Source organism: Delphinapterus leucas, chromosome 6 (genome assembly GCF_059928025.1).
Source record: "Delphinapterus leucas isolate spDelLeu-1000000601 "Yukka" chromosome 6, BTC_Dleu_Yukka2, whole genome shotgun sequence".
Taxonomy (NCBI): Eukaryota; Metazoa; Chordata; class Mammalia; order Artiodactyla; family Monodontidae; genus Delphinapterus; species Delphinapterus leucas.
Window position 1 is genome coordinate 121,893,702 of NC_143134.1, and position 25,182 is coordinate 121,918,883.

A 25,182-nucleotide genomic window follows, 5' to 3' on the forward strand; every position below is an offset into this window, starting at 1 on the left:
GACAGAGCATCCGTGGCCCAGCCCAGCTGCCGGAGGGGCAGGGAGGGAAACTGTGGGTTGGGGGGTGGAGGTTCCACCAGCCACCAGCCAGCGGGCTCCACCTCCCAGGTTGTGAAACACCCACCGCAAACTGAGGCCTGGCCCAGGCGGGGGGTGGGGGGTGGGCAGGCCCTGGAGGGCAGCCCTGGAGCAGGCAGAGACGCGGCTGGGAGGGAGTCACGGCCAGCTGCGTGGGGAAATGCAGGCGATGCCCACGCCCCCGGTCACTGACCCCTCGGTCCGTCCCAGACCCAACGCTGCTCACTTATTATCCTCACTCCACGAGGTCCTCAAACCCACCCTGGTATCCTGAGTCACATGACAAAGAAGACTCAGAGAGGTCAAGTGACTGGCCCCAGGTCACACCACTTCGGTCAGGAGAACCCAGGCCTGTGTGGTACTGCGTGGGGCACAGTTCAAGCTAAGCCCTGCGTTCTCTTCCCTCCAAATAGAAAATCCCCAGGCAGATCGGGAGGGTCCCTTTCCTGGGCTCTGGGCTGGACTGAGGTCGGCAAGCAGCCTCTCCCCCAGCTGAAGGGTCCAGGTGTAGATGGCCCTCACAGCCAAACAAAGGTGCCTCAGGGGGATCTCAGGTGTACTGTGTGCAGGACCCCACCAGGTCCGGCCGGCATGTGGCCCCCTTTCCTGCAGCCCTCCAGATGCGAGTCCTTCCAGGAGCAGAAAGGAAGGAGGACCAGCTGAGAGACAGGGGACAGCCCAGCCCAGGGAACACGCCCTACTCCTGGGAGGGAGGAGCACACCCCGAGGCTGGCTCTGGTGGCCTGGAGTAGCCAGTTCTCTGCAGGGGCGGGAGGGCGGTTTACACCTGTTCTCCCAGGTGCCCTGCTATTCCTGGAGACTCTTGCATAGAAAGATGGAACCTGCAAATGCTGTTGTTACTCATTGCATTTCCCCCAAAGACCCATCAACTCATCAACAGAAATCAGCAGTTTGATTGGAACCCCGTTGGCTCAAAGTCCTTTCTCTGCTGCATCCTCCAGTCCTAAACAATGAGGTGGCACCCCCTGTCCCAGGCCCCACTGGAAGACCCACCCTAAATCAGACCCACCCTTCCCGCTCTGGAGCTCCTGAAGCTCTGGCGGCTGGTGTGGTCCTTTACCCCCGAGCCAGGACCTGGGTGGAGAGAGAGTATCACCGGGTGGGCTCTGACATCCTTCCTGCATCCGTGGAGTCACGTGCAAAGCCCTCAGGAGAGCTCCACTGTGCAGCCCCTGGTACCGGGATGGAGGGCAGGTGTGCGGGAGTCCCCGGCCCCCTGGGACCACCTCCCCTTAAATGCAGTGTAGCAAGTCGCACCTGTGCGGTGACAGCTGGCATCCCAGGAGATAGGCAGGACAAGGGGCCCTTGCAAGTCTCTGTGCTTCCTGGGGATGGCTGCACTGCTGCAGGAAGCAATACAGAATGATTGAGGCCTCTGCACGCTCCATTTCATTTTATTTAAACTTCCTTCCTGAAGTGGAAGATAACACCTCCTCACCAGAGTGCATGAAACGACCCAGATGAAGCCGGAGCCCAGCGCCAGCCTCCGAGCCCCTTCCCAATGCCAAGGCCCCCCTCCCGAGGGGGCTGCCATCCTGACTGGGGGCATGCTTGCCCTTCTCTCCACATTCCACTCAGCAGGCACCCCCACTACAGCTGTGCAGAGTTGCCCGCTTTTGAAATTTACTTACAAATGCAATCAAACAATGTTTCTTCCCTTGTGTGGCTTCCTCTGCTCAGTGTTGTGTTTGTGTTCGTGAGTTTCTGTGATGGTTCGAAGGAAGCAGAAATTTGTCCTGTTACCCTGTGCAGGTTTCTCCGGCTTGAACACCCCTCAGGCCAGGGGTCCATCCTGCTCTGGATGGACATTTCGGTTGTTGTAGTTTGGAGTGGGACGTTGTTCTATGTGTCTCCTGTGCCTGGACATGCACTGCCGTGGAGGACTGAGCTCCAGTCTGTGGGTCGTCGAGCAGGTACACGCAGGCATTTCTCTGATTACTAATAAAGTTGAGCACCATTTCATTTTTCTATCAGCCGTTGAAATATTCTCTTTTGGAAGTGTCTGTATAAGGCACTTTGCCACTTTCTGCAGGTGTATTGATTTACAGCAATTCTTTATTTATCCTGGATACAACACTTTGTCACTTCTGTGTGTTGCAAATACCTCCTCCCCCCGCCCCCGGCGTGTCTTTTCACTCTCTTGGGGGTATCATTTGAGAGCCCAAAGTTCTTAATTTCAACGTCAATTTTCAGACTTTTCCATTATGTTTAGTGCTTTTCATTCCTACATTCACCAAGGTTATTTGATATCTTACAATGTGGTCTAAAACTATTCCCATTTGGGTCTATAATTCTGCCAACATTGATTTTTTTCATGATTAGGGTCAGGTTTCATTTCTGGTTTTCCCACATGAATACCCAGCAGCTCACAGTGTTTATTGAAAGTTTATTCAAGAAGGAGAGGGTTGGAGGAGGGATAGAGTGGGAGGTTGGTGTTAGCAGATGTAAGCTATTATATATAGAATGGATAAACAACAAGGTTCTACCGTATGGCACAGAGAACCATATTCAATATCCTATGATAACCCTAATGGAAAAGAATTTTTAAAAGTATATATATATATATAAAACCATATCACTTTGCTGTACAGCAGAAATTAACACAACATTGTAAATCAACTATATTTCAATTTTAAAAAGTTTATTGTTTCCCCATTGCTCTGCAGAGCCACCACTGTCATGCACCAAGGGTCCGTTTACGCCTGAATTTGTTTCTAGACCCTTTATTCAGTTCTGCTGGTTTAGCCTGGATCCTGGAGCCGGTACCACACCATCTCAGTGACTATATCTTCGCGACAATTATTGACCTCAAGCAGAGCGAGTCATCCTTCCTTGTTCTAGTTCAAAACATCCTAATTATTGGCCTTTAAACTTTTAAACAAATTTCAAATTCACCTTCTCAAGTTTCCCAATAAAATGGGCATTTAATTGCTAATGCAGTGAATCTGCATATCAAAGAGACAGAAACTAAGATTTTTACAATACTGAGCATTTGAATCCACGAACGGAGAATATTCTTCCAATTGTTCTAATCTTTTTAAACATCACTCATTCCCATCTGATGGTTTTCTACTGCCAGATGGAGGACTAGCGTGTATTTTGCTGGAATTATTCACAGTTACTTGATTTTGGTGTCACTATTGCAAATGTTTAAAATTTCATTTTGTAATTCTTTCTGGCTAGCTTTTAGGAGCATAATTGGTTTTTACTAAGCTTATTCATTCTAAAAATTTTAATTTTAGATTCTCCTGAATTTTCTACATAAATCGTACCTTCTGAAAATAATAACGGCCTTGTACCTGCCTTTCCAATTCTTTTACATCGTATTTGTTTTTTCTGCCTTATTGCACTGCCAGTGACACAATGTTGACCAGAAGTGGTGATTTAATCTCTGAGGATTCAATTTTCACCATTAACTATGTTGTCGTTTCAGTATCTGTAGCTTCTGGGGATCTGTTTCTATACTCTGTTGTTTCTATTTGTTCTTGTACATGTTGTCTTTTATCCTCATGAACCTGGTTATCTTTTATTGTGTTCTAACGTTTAATTTGGAAAATACATATATTGGCAGAAATCATTTATATCCTGGGGTCATACTGTTCTCCTTCTGACAAGATCTGTGTTGGTTCCAGCTCGGAGCAAGTGGATACTAGTGATCTAAGGAAGACCTTATTAGAATTTCAGGAGTTGAGATTTTTTTTCCTGGGACACCTAGATGTCTCAAAACCAGTTTGCAGTCCACATTAGGTCTGCCTATTGATGATTCATCCTTATTTCTAGGAAGAAATGCCTCTGGATCCCACCCCAAATCCACTCCTTTGACAGAACATAGACCCCAAACTTTGACCTTCAATGCTGCAAAATTGTCGAGGTAACTGACCAGCTTCTCAGCTATCTTTGGGGGACTGGCAAAAAGAGACCCCACCTGCTGGTTTCCCCTCTCCAGATCTCTGTTGCTCTCAAGAACATAGCAAAGTAATCCATTCCTACGTGGTTCACTTGACTATGCCTTCAGGTAAATCTCTTTTTTAATGTTTTGTCTGTTTGTCTTTATGAGGATAGATGGCCCCAGATACCTAACCTGCCACTGTCAGAAGTCAAATGACCTTGACTGGTCCCGCTTTAAGATATCTGAACTTGACAGAGTCCTGCATTCTTTTGTATTCTTAGGCCCACATACTCTTAGGAACATTAAAGTGACACCTGATTGTGCTGTCAACATCTCACCTGCATTCGTTCTATTGGCAATGTGAAAAAGAGGAAGCACCCTGGGATTGGGGTGGGGGGTTGTCACTGGCAGATGGGGTTTGAAGGACGAAGACTGGCTGCCTCTCTCCCTGTCCTGACTAAGGCCAGGTGAACAGCCCTGAACGGGCCCCTCTCCAACAGATGAAATCCAGGCCCATACTGGGGACAGGCTGCCCCGTCCAGGAGCTCAGGGAGGCTGAGCGGTGCCTGAGGCAATGCGACGCCTGAAGCAACGCAACCTCTTTGTTCCCTCCATCTCCATGGGCTGGAGCCACCGCACAAAAATTTTCAAAGTCTAGTGTCATTCCAGTGCCCATAGAGGTGGTTGCTAAACCTCTGGTCAGGCCATCCCCGGCTTCTTTCCTAGTTGGACAGTGGGTGTGGTTGGGACACCAGCCCACGAGCACTGGCCCAGAAAAATATCAAACCACAGAAGAGTTTCACCCTCAGCTCCTCCCCTCTTGTCCTCTTCCTACTCTCCTTAGTGACATTCTACACACCAGCAGAAGCCCTTTACAGAATGCCCACCACATGTCCCGGTTAAGGGCGATCATAGTACAAGATGTGGAGGATGGCCTCTGGGATTTGGAGGGAGATAAGACATAGCCTCGCCTTCTGGTGTAATGACCAGACCCAGTGGTCCTTGGAGCATTAGACAGACTCGAGGTAACGTCAGGCTCTTGCTGTGTGACTTCAGTTTCTCCACCTGTGAAATTTAGATTATAGTGTCTTCCGAATGGGGCTGGCATAAGTAGTATCTGGCACATAAGAAGTGCTCGGAATTTTTTTTCTCTTCTGCTGTGTTAAGTGCTCAAGGACTGCCTCAGTCATTAGAATATTCCGGAAGTCAGGCGAGGGAAGGAGCATCTCTAGCCAACTCCTCCTTATACCCCAGTCAAGGTCTCAGAGCGTTGTTTGGGTGTAGCTGGGTAATGAGGAGGGGGTCTGGGGGACTGGGCTTTCCTTAAGCCACAAAGAAGGCAGACCCTTTCCAACAGAGGGGTCCTGGGAGCTCTCTCGACTGGGAATGGAGTATCCTGCCAGGGGAAGTGAGCCTGATTCAGCGGGCAGCATGGTGGGGCCCAGCAGGAAGGAAACACCCTTTGCCATCACTGGTACCTCCTGTTGGTGTAACCAAAGAGGCTGCAGGAAGTGGGTGTCCCCGTGGGAGCTGAGAAACCACAGGCCCAGGCAAGGGCTGGCTTCCCCTGCTCACAAGGTCAGAGACCAGAGGACATGGAGCTGAGTGGAGTGGCCGTGGCCCTGGGGCCCACCGGCCAGCTCCTTTTACTCCTGTGCTTCAGGACCCTGGCCGCCCAGACTGCAGACACCTGTCCAGGTGAGATGGACCTGAATTTCCAGTCCCTGAGAGCTGGTAACTACCCACTCATTGACCACAAATAGTATCTAGGGTTAAACCCTCCGTATGCATCTTCTTCTGAAGGCTCAACAGCCCCACTTCATCTGCGACTAGGACAGCACAGGCCCGAGGTCACACAGGTCGGCGGGGGGAGCGAGCAGGAGTTTAATCCCAGATCTGTCCAACTCTCAAGCCCGTGATTCGCCCCACGAACTTCCCAGCCAGGTCTCGACGCTGCCACCGAGGAGAAGGACCATGCCCATCACTTTCTCCGTCTTCTCCTGGACTTTTCAGAAAGATGTTGGAAGATGTTCTAATCCAAGGGCTCCCACGTTTACTTGGGGTTTGTTAGTGCAGATTTCTGGCTTTTACCCCAGAGAGTGCGATTCAGCAGATTTGGGTCTAAGAGGGGGTTGTGGTCTCCCTCCCGATCCCACGCAGGTGGAGGGGGCCCACAGCTGGCAAGAGGCTGCCCCTGAGGACACACCAGCCTCCCCCTGAGTGGAGGACGTATTTATGGGGGCAGCCTTATGAGAGAGTCCCAGCTGGAGACAGACCACGAAACGACAGTTGCCTGTGTCTCCAGTGAGAGCACAACTGATTCCCACATCCTCTAAGTTGTCTCTCGTGATGATATTTCAGTTTTGAAATCAACAAAATTAATTTTTTTTTTCTGAGAAGGAAATGAATCTCTGGTTCCAGTTCTACTGGAGTTTGCTCTGTGTCCTTGGATCAAATGTGTCCCCTATCCAGGGGACCTACACAGACCCCTTCCAGTTCAGGAATTCTATGATCAAAAGTCCAAGGTCTGGGGGTGAAAATGTTACTTTGACCCAGATTCCCCAAGGCTTTTAAATATTTATTGTTGTTATTTAGTGAAAGTACCCACTATTTATGAGGTTCTTTTAAAATGCCATGAATTATACTAAGAAGTTTAAATTCTGCATTATCTAATCTAATCCTCCCCGCAGCCCTATTCCTGTCTCCACTTGGGCGCCGAAGGGACAGAGCTCAGAGGGATTGAGTGACTTGCCCGAGGAAACACAGCACTGAGGCTGGGGGGAGGCTGGCTCAGGCAGGGTGGACCACAAGGCCAGGGCTCTGCCCTGCATCACCTCCACACCTGACCAGTGCCCACCAGAGGCGGGAAACTCACTGCCAGGCTGACCCTTCATCTGAGACGGGTGACTCTGGCCACAGCCAAGGGCCCAGGTCGAGGTCGCCGCGTGGCAGATCCCCGTGGCTCGGGTGGCCTGTCGCGGGCTCTGCAGGGCTCTCAGGCCCAGGACGAGCACCCTGACTGGCGCTCTGTGTCTCTCTGCAGAGGTGAAGCTGGTGGGTCTGGAGGGCTCCGACAAGCTCTCCATCCTCCGAGGCTGCCCGGGGCTGCCAGGACCCACAGGGCCCAAAGGAGAGGCAGGCGCCAGTGGACAGAAGGGTACGTGCTCTGGCTCGGGCGTGGGGGGTCACTGAGCACCGGCTCTTCTCAAATTAGACTCCGGGTGGGCACTGCCCCCTGCGGGTCTCAGGTCGGGAGCTTGGGTCACGACCCTGCTCAGAGCTGGCGTCAGGAGCGACACCTGAGGCCCACCGGGATCTGTCATTCCCTGAGGAGGGGGCTGGTCGCAGCTAGTCTATGAGCTCACATCGGGGTCCACTTCCATAGAACACCCGCTCCCCGGTCCTCGATCCAGGCCTGGCTTTATGTGGCCGTGGGCCAGATTCCAAGCCACGCGTACCTCGGTATTCTCACCTGAAAACTGCGGCCCCAGCGTTTTCTGTCTGTACCGCAAATGAGAAAACTGGGGCTCAGAGCACTCAGCCATCAGCAGGGAGGGTGGGGCTGGACCTCAATGCAGTAGGAAGGCCCCCGAGCGCTCCACAGCTCTCCCGTCGACGTGGTGGCCCCCTTGTGGGGTTTCGGGCCCCGAGCCTGGTATGAAGGGCAGGTGTGCACGCAGCTCAAGGGGTGAGTGCCCTGGGCCTGCGTGTGAGTGGACGCTCCAAGGGCTCCGGACACAGGGCCAGCTCGGAGGTCCCCAGCCTCTCACGTCCTGGGAGATATCCAGCTCAGGGGCCGTGAGCACCCAGGGCAGCTCCTGGGGATGGGAGGGCCGCGTGTGCTCACCACGATGGGCTCCAGGCTGGGAGTCCTGCCGGGGGGACACTGGGAGGAGGGGCCGGGCTGGGGCGGCTGCCCACCAGTGGGTGTGGTTGGTCCGCCCCAAGCCGAGCCGGCGCCCCCTCGGCCCCACACCCACACACCCACACTCCCCGGGTAGGGCAGCCTGCCGGCAGGCGCTCCTGCTACCTTGGCTGAGCCTGGGGCCGCCTCTCCTGACTCTCCCATCAGTGCTCAGGAGGAGGGGCAGGGCCCTGGGTGGTCCTAGCCCCCTGCTCACATCAATAACGCAGACCTGGGAGGCCTCGTCGCTTCCGACCCCTCCTCTCTGGAGGTGGAGACAGAACCACCCCAGAGGGATGCATAATTGCTCCCGACCGCCCCTGCGTCCAGGGCTGAGCACATGGCAGGTCCCCACCTCCCTCCCAGAGCCAAGGGGCCGGAGGGTCCTGTGTGACAGGGTCTCTGAGGACGTGCTCTTGGTCCCAGGCCCCCAAGTAGCCAGGGGGGCTCCTTGACGGTGGCCTGGACCTGGGCTGATGCACTGAGGTGGTCGGGAGCCAGATCGCCGGTGGTTCCCTGGGGCCCGAGCTTGGCGCTCCGGCCGGTCGGCACCGGGTGGCTGTGAGTGCTTTGTCCCCGCCGTCTGCTGTCACCCTCGGGCTGAGTCCCAGGGCACTGATCCTGAGGATACCGCAGCTGGGATGGGAGGGTCAGGACTGTGTTCCTTAGGGCGGAGATGCTCAAGTAGAATTCTTCAGGTTGCCTTTTCCTCAATGATGTATCTTTGGAATTTACAGGAGAGCGAGGTTCTCCCGGAGTCCCTGGGAAGGCAGGGCCGGCCGGGCCCAAAGGTACCAAAGGTGATGAAGAGCTAGGACCCCTGAGCAGGACCCCGGGGCCTGTCTACAGAGACATGAGTGATGGAGACAGACAGAGAGCGAGAGGGAGGAGGTGGAGAGAGAGATGGGAGAGACAGAGAGAGGGAGGGGGGCCAAGTGACAGAGAGGCACCTGTCCTATTTCCTGTTTCCAAAGAGCTTCAAGACAGCATGTGAACTGGGTCCCGGGTCCGGGGCCCCAGGTCCAGGGCAGCCTCTCATAACCCAGGGCAGAATGCAGGCCTCTGAGTCCCCCCGCAACTCCCCCGGCTGAGACCCAGGCATTGGAGAGGTGTGGGCCGCGGAGCATGAGTGTGTGGTGCCCAGAGCCTCAACCCCATCCCCCACGCCCCAGCTCCCGAAGAACTGAGCACTTGGGTGGTTTCCAGAGCGGAGGGTCGATGTCCACTGACCAGACGTCCTGTGCATCTCCTGTCTCTCCCCAGGAGACCGAGGGGAAAAGGGCGCGGGCGGAGAGAAAGGTGAGCCCCTCCGCCTCCCTGGGGTCACTGTGCAGGCTTTGCATGGGGCTGGGGGTTCCCAGAGGCCTCGGTCACGGCCAGCACCACCTGGGGGAGGATCTCAGACCACACCCCTGGCCCTGGCCCTGCAGCGGATGGGTGCGGGAGGAGGGGCCTCTGAGCCCGGCGTGCTTTGTCAGCGGCCGGTGAGCGCTCAAAGCCCAGAGGCTCCAGAGTTGGACCCAGGTGACTAGCAATACCGCTTTACTACATGATTTTGGACATTTTGCTCATAATGCTCTGATTTATGCTCATTTATTTAAAATTTTGTAAAAGCAAGAATAGGCAAAATGTCAAGACACAGTCACATGCTCTGGCTACAAATACAAAGTGCAAGGTTGGGGCCCAGACGCACATCCCAAATGCTCCCCAGTACTTTCCACAAACAGAGCTGTGCTGAGACACGGGCTGTGGAAAGCGATAGGCCTGGGGGCGCTGAATCTCCACCGCCGTGAGCCGTGAAGCCCAGGCGAGGTGGCTGGCACGGCGGTCCAGCCAGTGCCCTGCGGGACGGTGCTGGCCGCCAGCCCCCAGGCAGGCCGGATGCAGTGGGGGCCAGGCAAGCCCAGTGACGCTGAGTCTAGGAGCTGATCCGCAGGGCTGGAGGCTGAGAGTTCTGCAAAGAGCTGGATAATGGTTTCCTTTCTCCACGCCGTGTTCACGGAGCAACAGGGCTGAGGGGCGGGGGCGCTGTTTCCACACGTGTGACATGCATGTCCTCTCTCCCCACAACAGGAGAGCCGGGGCAGCTTCATTCCTGTGCCACAGGTGACTGCGAACACGCCGACCCCCGGACCTCCGCCTGGACCTGCTCCTGCTGGGGGCGGGGGAGGGAGGATCGACCAGAAGGCCAGCTGCACAGACTCCGGTTCCACCTTCCAAGGATAAAACGCTCTCTGAGCACATCTTACTCCCCACTTACCCAAGTGATAGGCAGCCATTGCCTGGATAACTCGAGTATATTCCTGGAGGAGGCCAGGTTCCCAGGAGACTAGGCGGGGGCAGCCCTGGGAGGTGGGGATGGCCAGGTCGACGGGGCCTGGCCGTCACAGCCGGGTGGCCTTGGGGGCTGCATCTCTGTCCCAGGACTCAGGGCCCACCTCCCCCAGGCAGGTGTCCCTGCCTCTCCCTCCTCCCCCCTCCCCCTCCCCCCTGCCCCGCCCAGAGCTCCTGTCCTGGCGTCCATTCCCCGGCTTCCCTTCCCAGGACCTAGGACCTGTAAGGAGCTGCTCACCAGGGGGCACTTTCTGAGCGGCTGGCACACCATCTACCTGCCCGACTGCCGGCCCCTGACCGTGCTGTGTGACATGGACGTGGACGGCGGGGGGTGGACCGTGAGTGGGGGGGACACAGCGATGGCCGTGGGGTTCACCCAGTGATGGCCGTGGGGTTCCTGGGCAGGGGTGGGCATGCCTGGGAGCCTCACCTGCTGCAGATCACTGTTTAGTGGCCTTTGTGAGACCGTCCACTCCTTCCAGGCTGAGGCTGACCCCGTCCTTTCACTGAGGTCGGGAGAATCAGAAATGTCGGGGGAGGGGGGTGTGGACCCCCATGGGAAGGAGTCCCGTGACTCAGGGCTGTGGGCTCAGGCCCGGAGGTGCCCACTCCTCTCCAGCCGTGTGGCATTGGGCTTGTCGCCTGCCCTCTCTGAGCCTCCGTTTCCTCCTTGGTTCCATGTGGGTGTCCCTGACTGCCCCTGGGCTCTTGGATGAGACCCACGTTCTGGTCCTCAGCCTGTGATACCTGTGAACTACCAGCGCTGCTCCCGCGTGTGGCAGGGGTGCTCTGTGGGGGGACTGCAGTGGGGCCCCGTCTCCCCAGCCCTCCCCATCGTGTGCAGGTTTTCCAGCGAAGGAGCGACGGCTCTGTGGACTTCTACCGGGACTGGGCCGCATACAAGCAGGGCTTTGGCAGTCAGCTGGGAGAGTTCTGGCTGGGGAATGACAACATCCACGCCCTGACCGCCCAGGGTAGGGCCACGGCCGGGGGCTCTGTGGTGGGGTGCCTGAAATGCACATGCCCCTGACCTTAGCCCTGGGCCATGTGGACCAGAGGACCCCGCTCCTCCTGGCCCCCAGGGTGGTCACGTGTGATAGCAGGAGGGGTTATTACTCTGAGAACCTAGGACATGTATTCTCTTACACTCTCTGAGTGTTCAAATTGGAGGAGGTGGATTATTGGAGTGAAGACGACTTCCGGTCTCGGGACCGATCGTATCTAGAACCCGAGAGTCGGAAGTGAGGGGGAGGCCATCTGGATCAGGGTGGCCCTTCTCCCACTTCCAACGGTTGGTCCTTCCTTGAAACTGGGATCTTAGGCCCACAGAGCCCCTCCCTTGCCTCTCCCGCTCAGTGCATGTGGCGGTCCCCACGCAGGCCCCCTCACCCCACTTCTCCGTTCCACAGAATCAGCTTCACAGCTGGTCCTGAGTTCAACGGCAAACTGGTAAATCCTTTCTTAATTCTTCCACTCCCTCATGGCAACCTTGACGGTGTCCACTCATGTGCCCTGAAATCCTTGCAGAAGGAACTACACATACAAAGGTTTCCTGCCGTGGCATTCACAGCTATTTGCAGGAGAATTTAGGGTTTCAAACTAGAGCGAGGCTTCATTCCATCCGAGGTACACTGACTGTGGAAATTCAGGCATGGCTGATGGAACAGCAGGGGAGCTATTTGAAAACAGGGAGGCATCCCTGAGGTCCTCCCACCAGCCCAGCCTCTCACACCTTCCCGGTGAATTGTCCCCGATGCCAAGTTCAGACGTCCCCTAAAGCCCACATTCCCACCCCCCGTGCCTGGAGGCAGAGGGTTCCTTCTGCTGGGACCTGAGCACCCACCTCCGACAGGAAGCAGCGAGCTGCGGGTAGACCTCATGGACTTTGAGGGCAACCACCGATTTGCCAAGTACCAGTCATTCAAGATGGCGGCTGAGGCAGAGAAGTACAAGCTGGTCCTGGGAGCCTTTGTCGGGGGCAGTGCAGGTGAGAGTCCGCGCGGGGCACAGCCGTGGCCTGGGCTTCAGCGCGGGGTTTGGGGAAGTAGAGAGGACCTGCTTAGCGTCCTGGCTCTGTCTCCCGTGAGTGATCCTGGGCTGGGGCTCCGCTCCCTGGGTCCAGGTTCTCTGTCTTTGAATGCAGACACGAAGGTACCTGAGTCTCTTTGTAGCATGGGGACAAGTGACGCCATCAGTTACGGCTCCCAAGGCTGTGTCTGCAGAGCAGTGAGCTGTTCTGAGTGGGGCTTGAGGTCACTGACCCCTTTCCCTGCTAACACCTGGAAGAGTACGGTCATTTCACATCAGCCCTTAGAGCCATATTCCCAAACTGGGCTCCACGGAACACAAACCCTGTGGGATGTTCTTTGCCAAAAAGACACCCCGGTCACAGGATGTGGGGAGGTATCTCTTATGGCACATCCTCTTGAGAATTACCAGTGTGCACTCTTTCAGGAAAGGTGCTAGGAGCCTGTCTGCTTGTGTTGAACCAGAGCTGCAGAGAGCAAGGTCCTCCTGGGGCGTGGGGGGGGGAGTATTGCTAATGGGAGCCTTCAAGCACCCCTTTGACACACGTGCCTCCTCTGAGCCTCCAGGGAAGGAGAAGGGCAGGGATCCTCCTCTCCATGCTGCAGGTGGTACAGCTGAGGGTCTGGCAGGGGTGAGAAGGGCAGTGGGGTGCTACAGGAACTGGGGTGAGTTGCACACCCAGGGCTGAAAATGGAGCAGGGGGCCCCGGGATGAGGCTGTGCTGTCCCTCTGGGATGTCCGTGCAACCCAGGGAGTGGGTATGAAGCCCAGAAAAGCGATGCAGGCTCGGGAAGGGAGGGCACCTCAGGGGAGAGGACGGCGCGGGTCCTGGTGGTCTTGGGGGAGCCGGGAGGAAACAGGTGAGGCTGGAGGAGTGAGGCATGCGCCCTGGGGCAGAGCTCCTGGACCAGGTGGCTCCATCTGCCCCAGGGTGAGGCAGGATCTTGACGCCCTGGGGGTCAGCTCACACGTCTCTAGAGGGAGGTGGCGATGGGCAGGCGGCAGGGCAGGCTCCCTCTAGCCCGAGCAATACCCACACTCCCTCCTGAGCAGGTGATTCCCTGACGCCCCACAAGGACCAGTTCTTCTCCACCAAAGACCAAGACAATGACCAGAGTTCCTCTAACTGTGCAGTGCAGTACCAGGGGGCCTGGTGGTACAACAGTTGTCACTCATCCAACCTGAACGGCCGCTACCTCGGGGGGCCGCACACGAGCTATGCCAATGGTGTCAACTGGAGGTCGTGGAGAGGGTACAACTACAGCTACAAGGCAACCACGATGAAGGTGCGGCTCACCTAGGTGCGCGGGCCCGCAGCCCGACCCCACGCCTCCCTGGGCCCCCTGCCTGCGGCCTCCCAAAACCCCACTCAGTCCCCAGCGAAGGCCAGCACACATGCTCCCCCGCCGCCCCTTTGCTGAACAAGACCTGCTTGCCCAGCCCCTTCTCTCTCATCAAAGGGTCCGAACCCTCGTGCCCCACAGCCTCACCAGAAGAAGGATCACGTTTTAAAACTGTTTGCTTTCTGGCAGATATCCTCCCAGTTTTCATTTGCGTCTTCGAACATCAGCTGTTTTGAGTATTTTTCCCAGAGCCCATCCACAGCAGGGGCTGTGGTCGAGTCAGGGAGAGTTAGGGAGCCCATTTAGCAGATGCAACCACTGATGTTCCTAGAGGGCAAGTGGCTGTTCCACAGAGCATCAGCCCCCAGCCTTAAGCTCCCACTTAACTTCATCGACGGGTTGGGGGGGATGTCCCCTCCCTCACCCAAAGTCACCTGCTTCTTCCTGATATTGGTCACGGCATCTTCATTCATCTTTAAACAGGTCACTCTGAGACTAGAAAACTCTCATTAAAAAGGGGGGGAAGGAGTTAAATAGGGACCTTTCCGCTTTCAATCAATGCTCTGGGCCAGCTTCCCTGGAAAGCAGCTGAAACACCAAACACAGATCCACAGGGAGGGCTGCGTCCACCCAGCGGAGCAAGGGCAGCTGGCTGTCCACATGCCATACAAAACCCCGAGGGGCCCGGCCTCACGCCGCACAGTCCTTGGCTTCAGGGCGATTGTAGACCTCGGTGTGCAAAGCCGAACAGCCTGACGGGAGATGGTAAAGGAGAGTTTTCTCAGTCTCTCGGGCCGGGGAGAGGTTTCTTAACTGGGACCTCAGAAACACCAGGCATAAAGGAAAAGATTGATGGATTCAACCCCATCAAATCAAAAGCTTCTGTTTATCAAAGGACACTGTAGGAAATAAAAGGGGAGTCACAGAGGGATAGAATCCCTTGGTCACACGTAGGTTATTAGTTTTCTACTGCTGTCTCTACTCATTAACAACAATTTAGTGGCTTAAGAACAAAGGAAGTTCTGCTGGTTAGAAGTCCGACGTGGGTATGACTGGGCTAGAAGCAAGTTGTCAGCAGCGCTGGTTCCTTCTGGAGGCTCCAGGGGAGGGTCTGTTTTCTGACCTTTTCCAGCTTCTGGAGGTCCCTGGCATTCCTTGGTTCATGGCCCCTTCTCCATCTTCAAAGTAGCGACAGCGCATCACTCCGACCCTGCTTTCTTGGTCCCATCTCCCTCTGGGTATAGCCAGAACGGGTTCTCTGAAGGACTCACGTGATTCGACTGGGCCCACCTGGGTATCCCAGGACCATCTCCCCATCACAAGATCTTTAGATTAACCACATCTGCCAAGTCCCTTTTGCCACGTAAGGTGACATACTCACCAGTTCTGGGGATTAGGGCAGGAAATCTTTAGCAGGGGAAACATTATTCTGCCTACCACAGCCTATTAAAAAATATCATGGTCTCATACCAAGAATATTTAAAGAACTCCTACCAATCGCTCAGTAAGAAGTGGTTAAGAGGTTCGAACAGACACTCCACAAAAACTGATATCCATAGGACCAATACATTTATAAAAAGCTTCTCTATTTTGTTGGTTCTCAGCAAAATGCAAATTATAACCGAAACGAGATGCTATTACACACTCATCGGGACCGCTACAATGTGAAACCCTGACAGCACTAAATGTCAGAGACGCTGCGGGGTAAGGGGGGTTTCATATACTGCTGGTAGCAATGCGAATTGATGCCACTAACTTGGAAAAGTGTTTGACATCAACTCTTAGAGTAGAAGACACGCATTCCCATAACCTGGCAATTCCACTGCCTGACGTGGAAATAACTGTTGTGTGCCCCAGGGGCCATTTCAAGAATATCCATAGCCAAGCTCTTCACAGCAGCCAAACCCTGTCATCCACCCAAAGGCCGGTCAGGAAGAAGGCAGATAGCAATGCAAAGGTAGTCACGCACTAGAAAGCCACGCAGCAGTGCTAACTGGACAGCTACGGCCACACGCAGGACGGACAGAGCACAGCGCAGCAGCTGGCGGAGAAAGCTGGATTCAAGAGAGTACGTATTGCTGGCTTCACCTTGTACAAAACTGTTTTCTAAGCAAAAATGACCTGCCGTGTTTCGGATGCCTACTTAGGTGGTAAACATATACCAGGAAAACAGGAAAGTGGTTGCACTTGGAGTGGAATGGGGTGGTCCCTGGGAAGGGACACAGATGGCCTTTGGGGTTCTGGGTGGTGATGACAAGCATGTGGGCCACACGGTAATAAAAATACCTAGACTACACTTTTCATTTTATAGACTTTTGTGTACATGTTACGTTCACAATTTTATAACCATTTTTAAAGAGAGGGCACACCCATGATCCAGGGATGTGAGCAACATGCACATCTTTTCCTGACGTCCACGGTCATTGACTCAGTAACTGAGGAGAGGTCCCTGAAGCCCACCTGGGATTGACCAGACCCCACCAGGTCCTGGCCACAGTCTCTCAACAGAAGTAAAGTCTGCTAGTTGAAACTGCACTTTTCTTCCTCAGTAGGTAAGCATCTTATAAACCCAGGAAGATTATAAGTCTAGAAATGATTCATATACTAAAAGCCATAGAATTATGACTTTTATACTAAGAAATCTGGATAGGTTTGGTATCTCATAATGTTTAAAGAAGTTGGCCTATTGTAAAGAAAGCCTCATAAATCCGAAGTTAAATATGTCATTAACTAATTGACTTAGTCTTGTAACGTTATCTGGAAAGCTTGGTGCATTTATACACAGTATTGGAATATGTAAGAAACTCTGGGCTCATTGCATTTCTAAGTGAAATCATTAGATTTCTAAAAATTAATTAGTACTAAGAAGGTTTTGTCCACTAGGCTTTTGAAATGCCCAAGAAGGAATTGAATATATTACACTTATTATCACCATTCAAAGTTTTGAAAGTTTAATGAATTAGATTTGTCGTATTCAAAGACCCTTAAAAGCAACTGTTAAGATTTGCAGGTCTTGGGCTTCCCTGCTGGCGCAGTGGTTGAGAGTCCGCCTGCCGATGCAGGGGACACAGGCTCGTGCCCCGGTCCGGAAAGATCCCACATGCCGCGGAGCGGCTGGGCCTGTGAGCCATGGCCACTGAGCCTGCGTGTCCAGAGCCTGCGCTCCGCAATGTGAGGGGCCACAACAGTGAGAGGCCCGTGTACCACAAAAAAAATATATATATATATTTGCAGGTCTTATGAATAGAAAAACAAGATCTGTATGCCAAACGTAAACTATTAGGCTAAGTTTTTGAATCTGTAGCTTTCAGAAACCAAACCTTAATTTTAAAAAGCAGAGTCTTTCCTAAACACAAATGCCTCTCAAACTCAAATCATCAAAACTCAGTGATGTTTCGAACAGCTCCATGCTGGTACCTGGGGGAGGATCAAATAAGCGAAATCCCCCAAGTCTGGTTCCCAGCACCCTCTCCTGAGCAGGAGGGGAAGTGGGGCCCCACCAGCAAGGTTTCAGCGCATGTGGGGTCATTCCCCCAGCCTTGTTCTCATCACCTTTTCTCTTATTAGTGAATATTTTTATTACCCAAACTTCCCCTCTACCAGCTTGTGCTGTGGAGGCTCTTTCCTTACTCTTGTGGAGTCCGTGTTTGCGACGCCCTGTCCACCCCTGCCCTCTTACGGCCCAAGACAAACGAGTCCCTCTACCACTGACCTGGAGGGTCTTTCAGCCCCTGTCAGCTCATTGCCCCTCCTGCCTTCTGTGTCACTGTGTCTGGCACACACTTTATCTCTTTATTTAACACCCCGCCAGACGTTGCTCTTACAGGGTTGCACAGCCCATATTCCTCTTGAGGTATCTGCGTTCTTGCTTTTTTTTTTTTGATTATATATAAATTTTTAATATTTATTTTTTATTGAAGTATAGTTGATTTACAATGTTGTGTTAGTTTCAGGTGTACAGCAACGTGATTCATATATATATATTCTTTTTCAGATTCTTTTCCCTTATAGGTTATTACAAGATGTTTAGAGTTCCCTATGCTATACAGTGGGCCCTGTTGGTTATCTAGTCTATATATAGTAGTGTGTATCTGTTAACCCCAAACTCCTAAATTATCCCTCCCCCACCCCCTTTCCCCTTTGGTAGCCATAAGTTTGTTTTCTATGTCTGTGAGTCTGTTTCTGTTTTGTAAATAAGTTCGTTTGTATCATTTTTTTAGATTCCTCACATAAGCGATTTCATATGATAATTTGTTTTTCTCTGTCTGACTTACTTCACTTAGTAGGATCATCTCTAGGTCCGTCCATGTTGCTGCAAATGGCATTATTTCATTCTTTTTTATGGCCGAGTAATATTCCATTGATATATATACCACATCTTCTTTATCCATTCACCTGTTGATGTACATTTGGGTGGTTTCCATGTCTAGGCTATTGTGAATAGTGCTGCTATAAACATTGGGGTGCATGGATCTTTTCGAATTAGAGTTTTGTCTGCATATATGCCCAGGAGTGGGATTGCTGGATCATATGGTAGCTCTATTTTTAGTTTTTTAAGGAACCTCCATGCTCTTCTCCATAGTCACCCATTATGTAGCTCTTACCCCATCTTCCAACTCTTTTTCAGTCTTTCTTGCTGTCCAACAAACCCCCTTTCATTTCATATATATATATATATTTTTTTGACATAGGTCTGCTGGTGATGAATTCTGTCCTTTTTTGTTTTCTGAAAACATCTTTATTTTGCCTCACATTCAAAAAGTATTTTCACTGGGTGTAAAACCCTAAGTTGGCAGGTATTTTCTTCCAGCACTTTAAACATGTATTTCCAGATTCCATTCTTTCTGCTGAAAGTCTGTTGCTCCTCTGAAGGGAATGTGACTTTTTTCCTCTGGCCCTTTACAAGGTTTTTCCTTTGCCTCGATGGTTTTGCCACGATGTGCCTGCGTGGGATTTTCTTTGAATTTGTCCATTCTCTCCACTCTTTCAAAGACTTCAGTTACACACATGAGCCTTTTTCCCCCCCGTGTTCCATGTCTCTCATGCTATTTTCTGTATTTTTATTCTTTTTTTCCCCTCCACATTCAGTCCGGATATTTTCTGTTGACCTCTATTCCAGTTCAATAATAAAACCCTTTCCTCTGCTAAGCTGCCAGAACACCTGCCCAGTCTCCCAGGATTGGCAAATGACCCCAGGCGAAGATACCCGCAAATACAGCCACCCGATTTCTATTTCCGCTAGACTTTATTCTGGGAATTCCTCGCAATTAGCCATCTTTAACGCTTAGGAAGAGTACCTCTGAACTTCGTCCAGCTTTTAATTTATTTTCAGAGGAAGTGTGGTGCTCATTATCTAATCCATCATTCCTGGAAATGAGAGCCTGAATGTACAGTTTTATCTTCTGACGTGAGTTATTTTCTCATGGCCCTAGAGTTTGCTTGTTTAGCATTTTTTAAATTGTCACTGAACATTCATTTGAGGAAATGGTCTTCAGTCCTATGGTTGAATATTTCTATCCCAGCTGGTGTTTCGTGGCCACAATTTTGAATGAACACATATATGTACACAGCTTTCTCTCATCTGTGGGGTTTTCTAGAAGTAAGTTCCTGGTGAGCGTACTGATTCAAAGTGTGTGCACTTTTCTTTAGGACGTGACACTGTGAAAGACTAAGATCATAAACCACTTCACCATAAAATTATCTAGTTAAGCCATGTAAAAAGTCACTGTAGTAACTAGATCTTAATTCAGCATTTTTCTTGGACACTTGACTTCCCTTTTCATCTGGGTCACTCCTGCCTGTGCTCTGAGGATTGACTGAGAAACTGGGGACGTGTGGCTCCAAGGATCCTGGACATGGTTTGGGGACACGCTTGGTTGTCACCTCTGTCCACTTGACATGCTGCCACACAATTCCTACCATGGCTGATCTTCAGAATCAACAGGAAACTTCAAAAAATACAGGCTCCAGGCATCACCACTGAGATTTTGGTTTTGCAGGTCAGAGATGGGCCTCCTGAATCTGTATTTTTTAAAATTTATTTTATTGAAGTATAGTTGATTTACAATGTTGTATTAATTTCTGCTGTCCAGCACAGTGATTCACACACACACACACACACATACATTCTTTTTATGGTCTTTTCCAATATGGTTTATCACAAGATATTGAATATAGTTCCTTGAGCTGCACAGTGGGACCTTGTTGTTTATCCATTCTATATATAATAGTTTACATCTGCTGACCCCAAACTCCCACTCCATCCCTCCCCCAACCCTTGGCAACCACAAGTCTGTTCTCTATGTTCTGAGTCTGTTTCTGTTTCGTAGATCAGTTCATTTGTGTCATATTTTATTTTATTTTTTTTAAATTTTTTTTTTTTTTTTGCAGCACGCGGGCCTCTCACTGTTGCGGCCTCTCCCGTTGTGCAGCACAGGCTCCGGATGCGCAGGCTCAGCGGCCATGGCTCACGGGCCCAGCCGCTCCGCGGCATGTGGGATCTTCCCGGACCGGGGCACGAACCCGTGTCCCCTGCATCGGCAGGCGGGCTCTCAGCCACTGCGCCACCAGGGAAGCCCTGTGTCATATTTTAGATTCCACATATAAGCGATATATTTGCCTTTGTCTGACTTAACTTCACTTAGTATGACAATCTCTAGGTCCATCCATGTTGCTGTAAATGGCACTATTTCATTTTTTGATGGCTGAGTAATATTCCATTGTATAAATATACCACACGTTCTTTATCTATTCACCTGTTGATGGGCATTTAGTTTGTTTCCATGTGTGAATCTGTATTTTAAGTGCCTCCCCAGGTAGCTCTGAGGGACAGCTGGGCTTAGGACCCACTGATATGCTAGTTTCAGGGCTAAGTGTGCCGTTGGATGATTTCAGGGCAAGCAAATGAAAGCCCTGGGCCGTCTGGCCCATCAGAGCAGAGCTTGTGTGAAAGGAGACAGTGGTGCTACAGGGCATCAGAGCTGAGCTAGTTAACAGGAAGACATTTGGGTTAGAATCCCAGGGACGCAGGAGTGGTGGAGCCAGACAGGCTATCAGCTGAGCGACCGGGAGATGCCCAGGCCGCTCACAGCACTCAAGCTTGTCAGACCCAGAAAGTCCTGCTTAGTTACTCGGCCACTGCACCGAGAGCCTCCCAGCCTGCCGGACAGTCGTGGTTTTTGTTTTGTTTTCTGAAGATGCGCTCTGCCCTTGGTTCCCACGCCTCGGCCACCAGCTGATAAGGCCTTTCTGAGGTGGTGGGGAAACAACTTGGACGTCCTGCTGTCCAGGGCACCCAGCCCCCTCCAAGGAAGGGCTCTACGGAAAAGCAGGGCCAAATCCACAGGAGGAGGTGCTCCCGAGGTCGCGACAGCTACCCCTGGCCTCGCTGCACGAGTCGTCCAAGGCGACAGCAAGCTTCCCACACCCGCAGGTCTTTAGGGCAAGATGGAACGGGCACCCATCAGGGGCTGCAGAGGAGCTGGTTCTCGCTCCATGTGAAAGCGTGGACCGGAGCAGCTGCGCCCCACTTCCAGTGCCAAGATTTGGTGATTTCTATTTCCACCCCAATTCGAATTTAGGACACCCCTCTTGCAGACGCAGGACTCTGGGAGGGCCGTGTTCGCTCCCTTGGGACAGATGGACGTTTCCAGATGGTGCCTGGTTCTCCCAGCTTCCTGACTAGGACTTGTGCCACATAGTGGGGTGGGCGGGTGGAACTTGCAGCCTCCCGGGAAGCTCCAGGAACCAGATAATTGGCCGCCCCGCACCCATATGGTTGATGAGCCACCGTGACAATGACAACCAAGTTGAGTAGCTCAAGGGCGGCGGAAGAAATGGATAGGAAATTGACGGGAGGCAAAGTCGGCTCAAAGCCCAGAGTGGGATTCAGGACGAGGATGAGATTGCGGGTTCCCCCTCTCCCCTCCCTGCACCCCATCCCTCACCTAGGCCACCTCTCTGTAAAGGTAAATGGCAGCTGACCATTTAATAGACAACTTCATATCTCAGGGCTGTAATTAATGCAATACAAACCTGTCTTGGTCGCACAGGGCGTGGGGGGGGGCGGGTCAGCCCTGCAGCGATCCAGACACCCCCTGCCCCGGACTCCAGCTGCTCCTCCCTGAGGCACGTCTCAGGTTGCATTTCTTGCTACTTCACCTCCACGCCTCGCTGTATCTCTCATCTTAGGGAGGTTTGCTCAGAGCTTCCAGAGGCTTCGGCAGAAAGGATCTTACTCCCGAGGCTGAGTAGCTGTATTCCAAAAAAAAAATACTTCACTGCTCATTGGAACTCAAGGACTTTCAAAAAGTCCATCTCTTATTGTTTGGGGTCTAGAGCTGTTTGGGGATTTTCCAACTCGGTAATACCCCAAATTCCTGGACACTTTATTTTTTGCTGCTTGCAAATGGCTCGGGTCTTCCCTAAGCTCTTCTTTTTCTTGTAACGCCTCCTCAGACAGCCAACACAGAAACACACGCCACTGAAATCCTGGATTTGCAGGATCTTTCCTCGGAGCCCCAGAGGACACTCCATGGAACTGCTTTCCAAGTTTTCAGAAGCAGCACTTGAATCAAACAAAATTTTTCGCCCTCGACCCCATGCGCTGGCTGCCAGGCTAATGCCACCCACTGAGACTTGGTTGCAGCCGCACTGCTCTTCGGATGCAGCTTCTGTTCAAGGCTTCCGGGATGACAGCTGCTGTAACAAGCAACCCTCACACTGCAGTGCAGGGCACACGCATGTGGGCTGAGGGCCTTGGGCTTCTCGACTGCGAGGCGGCCCGGGGGTCTCTAGGGCTGGTCCAGCAAGAGGCTGCATGACGTCTGTCAGCATTCCATCTGTAGCTGTTATAAATCTGGAAGTCCAGCCGGGCTGGGCAGGTGGTGAGGAGGTGACGGAAGTCTGACTCCTGTAAGGACTCAGAGCTTCAGGCTGGGCCTGGAAGAAAGAAACACAGACATCCTTTGCGTGTCACCCACTGCCTGAGTCTTTAATTTATGACGTTTGTAGGATGCCCCCTCTAGACCAGGAGCTCCTTCAGAGGGCAGATGGCCTCACCTGCCCGCCAAAGAGGGCTTTGCGGTCGCAGACGCCTCCTGAGGGATGGTGAGGTGGTGGCTTGATTTTGTCTTTCTTCATTAAGCAATTAGAACTGCTCTAGTGGAGCAAAGAGAAGGCCTTCCCTGGCCTTGAGGGAAGGGGGTCCAGGTTTGGGGTTTTTGCTCTGTTGCTAGTGGCTGGGCTGCAGTTTTAATGGTCATTGAGCCTCCTCTCAGGGTGACCAACCCTCCTGGTTCGTCCAGCTCTGAGGGGTTTCCCAGGATGTGGGAAGTTCGGTCACCGGGAAAACCCAGGGTGACCAGGACAAGGCGGTCACCTCACTCTTCCTGATCGGAGGCTACAGGGAGAGGACAGAAGCCATAGGGCAAAGGGCACTTTGGGTGCAGGGGGAGGAAGGGATGGGAGAGGGGCCTGTGAGCCCCAGGGGTCCAGGGCAGTGATATTCCTCTGGGGATGGGGTCACGCTCCCACAATGCACAGCTCTTGCTTGGTGGCAGGCCGTCCTCTTCTGCCCCACTTTCAGCCGTTTCTAAGAATGTCGTTCCCAGCTCTTTGATCCCATCCTAGGTGATACCCCCTCCTTGGTTGCTTTAAAGTGCAAAACTCAGACCCCAGGGCACAGGTGTGGACCAACCTGTGCAGAGAGGAGCACGGCTCTCTCCTCCCTGGTTCTAGGCTCTATGCCTTCATTAATGCAGCCCCAAACGGCATCCCATTTGTGGTGAGCAGTATCATGCTCCATCTGGACCCAGCCGAGCCTGAAATTGACCAGATGGCCCCTTCCAGGTCCTTTTCTGGTAAATAGCTCTTAAGGTGTGGGATTGTTGGAAAAGCTTGTAACCTCAGGGTGAAGGAAAGGCGAAGGGGCCCGAGACCAGTGGATTCCGGTGGCCAGGGCAAGAGTGTCAGGCTGGTTTCGGGGTTTGGGGCCAGTCCCAGCTCCCAAAGTTCAGCTCTGCTGGAGGGAGGGGTGATGTTCCTGATGCCAGAAGAGAGGGGGAGGAAGATTCTGATGGCAAAGAAGGCAGACAGCAAGGCTTCAGTTCTGACCCTGCAGAGCACACCCCGGGCGGGTGTGAGCAGAGGCTATAGAAGGACAGAGCCTTTGCCAGAGCCCCGCCCACCGACGGGTGCCGCCCTCCTGTCCTGGGTCTGTGCGCACAGCAGAGCGGGGCCCCGGGGACACAGCTCCCGACACCCTCGACAGAGCATCCGTGGCCCAGCCCAGCTGCCGGAGGGGCAGGGAGGGAAACTGTGGGTGGGGGGGTGGAGGTTCCACCAGCCACCAGCCAGCGGGCTCCACCTCCCAGGTTGTGAAACACCCACCGCAAACTGAGGCCTGGCACAGGCAGGGGTGTGGGCAGGCCCTGGAGGGCAGCCCTGGAGCAGGCAGAGACGCGGCTGGGAGGGAGTCACGGCCAGCTGCGTGGGGAAATGCAGGTGATGCCCACGCCCCCGGTCACTGACCCCTCGGTCCGTCCCAGACCCCACGCCTGCTCACTTATTATCCTCGCTCCACGAGGTCCTCAAACCCACTCTGTTATCCCGAGTCATGTGACAAAGAAGACTCAGAGAGGTCAAGTGACTGGCCCAAGGTCACACTGCCTGGACCTGGTGGAGCCCAGGGAGTCCAGGTCTGTGTGGACACAAAGGCCTTGCCCTTCACCAGCTGAAACAGAAACCTACCAGTTCTTGAGATTGGCCAGGTCCATTCTGGGACCCCTCACCTTGGTAGTCCTGAACCCCAGAGCCCACAGACAGTACTGGGTGGCCAACATGGGCCCTATAAACCTGTGTTGACAGCTGGCCAGGGCAGGGAGCCCAAGGTGCTGGGTGGGCACCAGTGCCAAGACCAGGGAGCCTGCAGAGCCCCGGGCTCGGCCCCCCAGCCTGGCCTGGACTGGAGGGGAAACTGGGTGGGGGCCAGGCAAGAGCAACGATTGTGTCAAGAGCCCCAGAGCCACTGGGTGCGGGGATGGGGGTTCCTAAGGGTTCCATCCATAGGGCCACCCCCGCTGGATGGGAGAAGGGGCCTTCTTCCCGTGGGGAGAGTGTAAGGTAGACAGAACCAGAAATCAGACTGGAGTCTGGGAGGAATTGTCAAGGGACAAAGTAGAAAGGGGAGGGGACAGGGGTGTGTGATGCTGTGGGGAATGGAAATCCAGGGGAGGGGGTGTGTCGTGTCCCGGAGGCGTTATCACTTCAAGGGAAGGGGGCGTCTCTTGGAGATGGAGGCCAGCCTCGCTCACCTGCATCTGGACGGCCGCCCTCCCCGCTGCAGCCGGGATTTCTGGGTGGGCTGTCAGGACCTTCCAGATAAATGATGTCTCAGTGGAGTGCATTTCTCTACTAATCATCAGGGGTCCCTGCCACCAGAGCAAGGCCCCCCCAGGCTGGGCCTGTGCCCTCCCAGACCACAGAGGTCATGGCCACAGTGAAGAATCGGAGGCCTTTGCTCAGGACCCCCCAGTCCTACGCCTCCCTTTCTGCCAGCACAGACACCAAGCCCTTGGAGAAGCAGG

The 25,182-nt window shown here is 53.3% G+C and overlaps 1 protein-coding gene across 9 annotated transcripts; it reads left to right on the forward strand.

Moving 5' to 3' along the window:
• Positions 1–5,551: 5,551 nt before the first annotated feature.
• Positions 5,552–13,785, forward strand: LOC111177077 (ficolin-1). Of its 9 annotated transcripts, none has more exons than XM_022578291.2 (11): positions 5,563–5,686; positions 5,792–5,847; positions 5,933–6,050; positions 7,032–7,145; positions 8,630–8,683; positions 9,156–9,191; positions 9,966–9,998; positions 10,437–10,564; positions 11,071–11,200; positions 12,079–12,213; positions 13,308–13,785. In XM_022578291.2, the coding sequence occupies exons 1-11, from the start codon at positions 5,584–5,586 to the stop codon at positions 13,553–13,555; spliced, it is 1,155 nt and encodes a 384-aa protein (XP_022433999.1). In that variant the 5' UTR covers positions 5,563–5,583; the 3' UTR covers positions 13,556–13,785. The 9 variants fall into 9 exon arrangements, with proteins under 9 accessions (XP_022433997.1, XP_022434004.1, XP_022434005.1 ...); XM_022578290.2 differs by having other exon boundaries at positions 5,565–5,686; positions 8,630–8,692; XM_022578289.3 differs by lacking the exons at positions 9,156–9,191; positions 9,966–9,998 and adding an exon at positions 9,999–10,187 and having other exon boundaries at positions 5,552–5,686; positions 13,389–13,785.
• Positions 13,786–25,182: the final 11,397 nt, after the last annotated feature.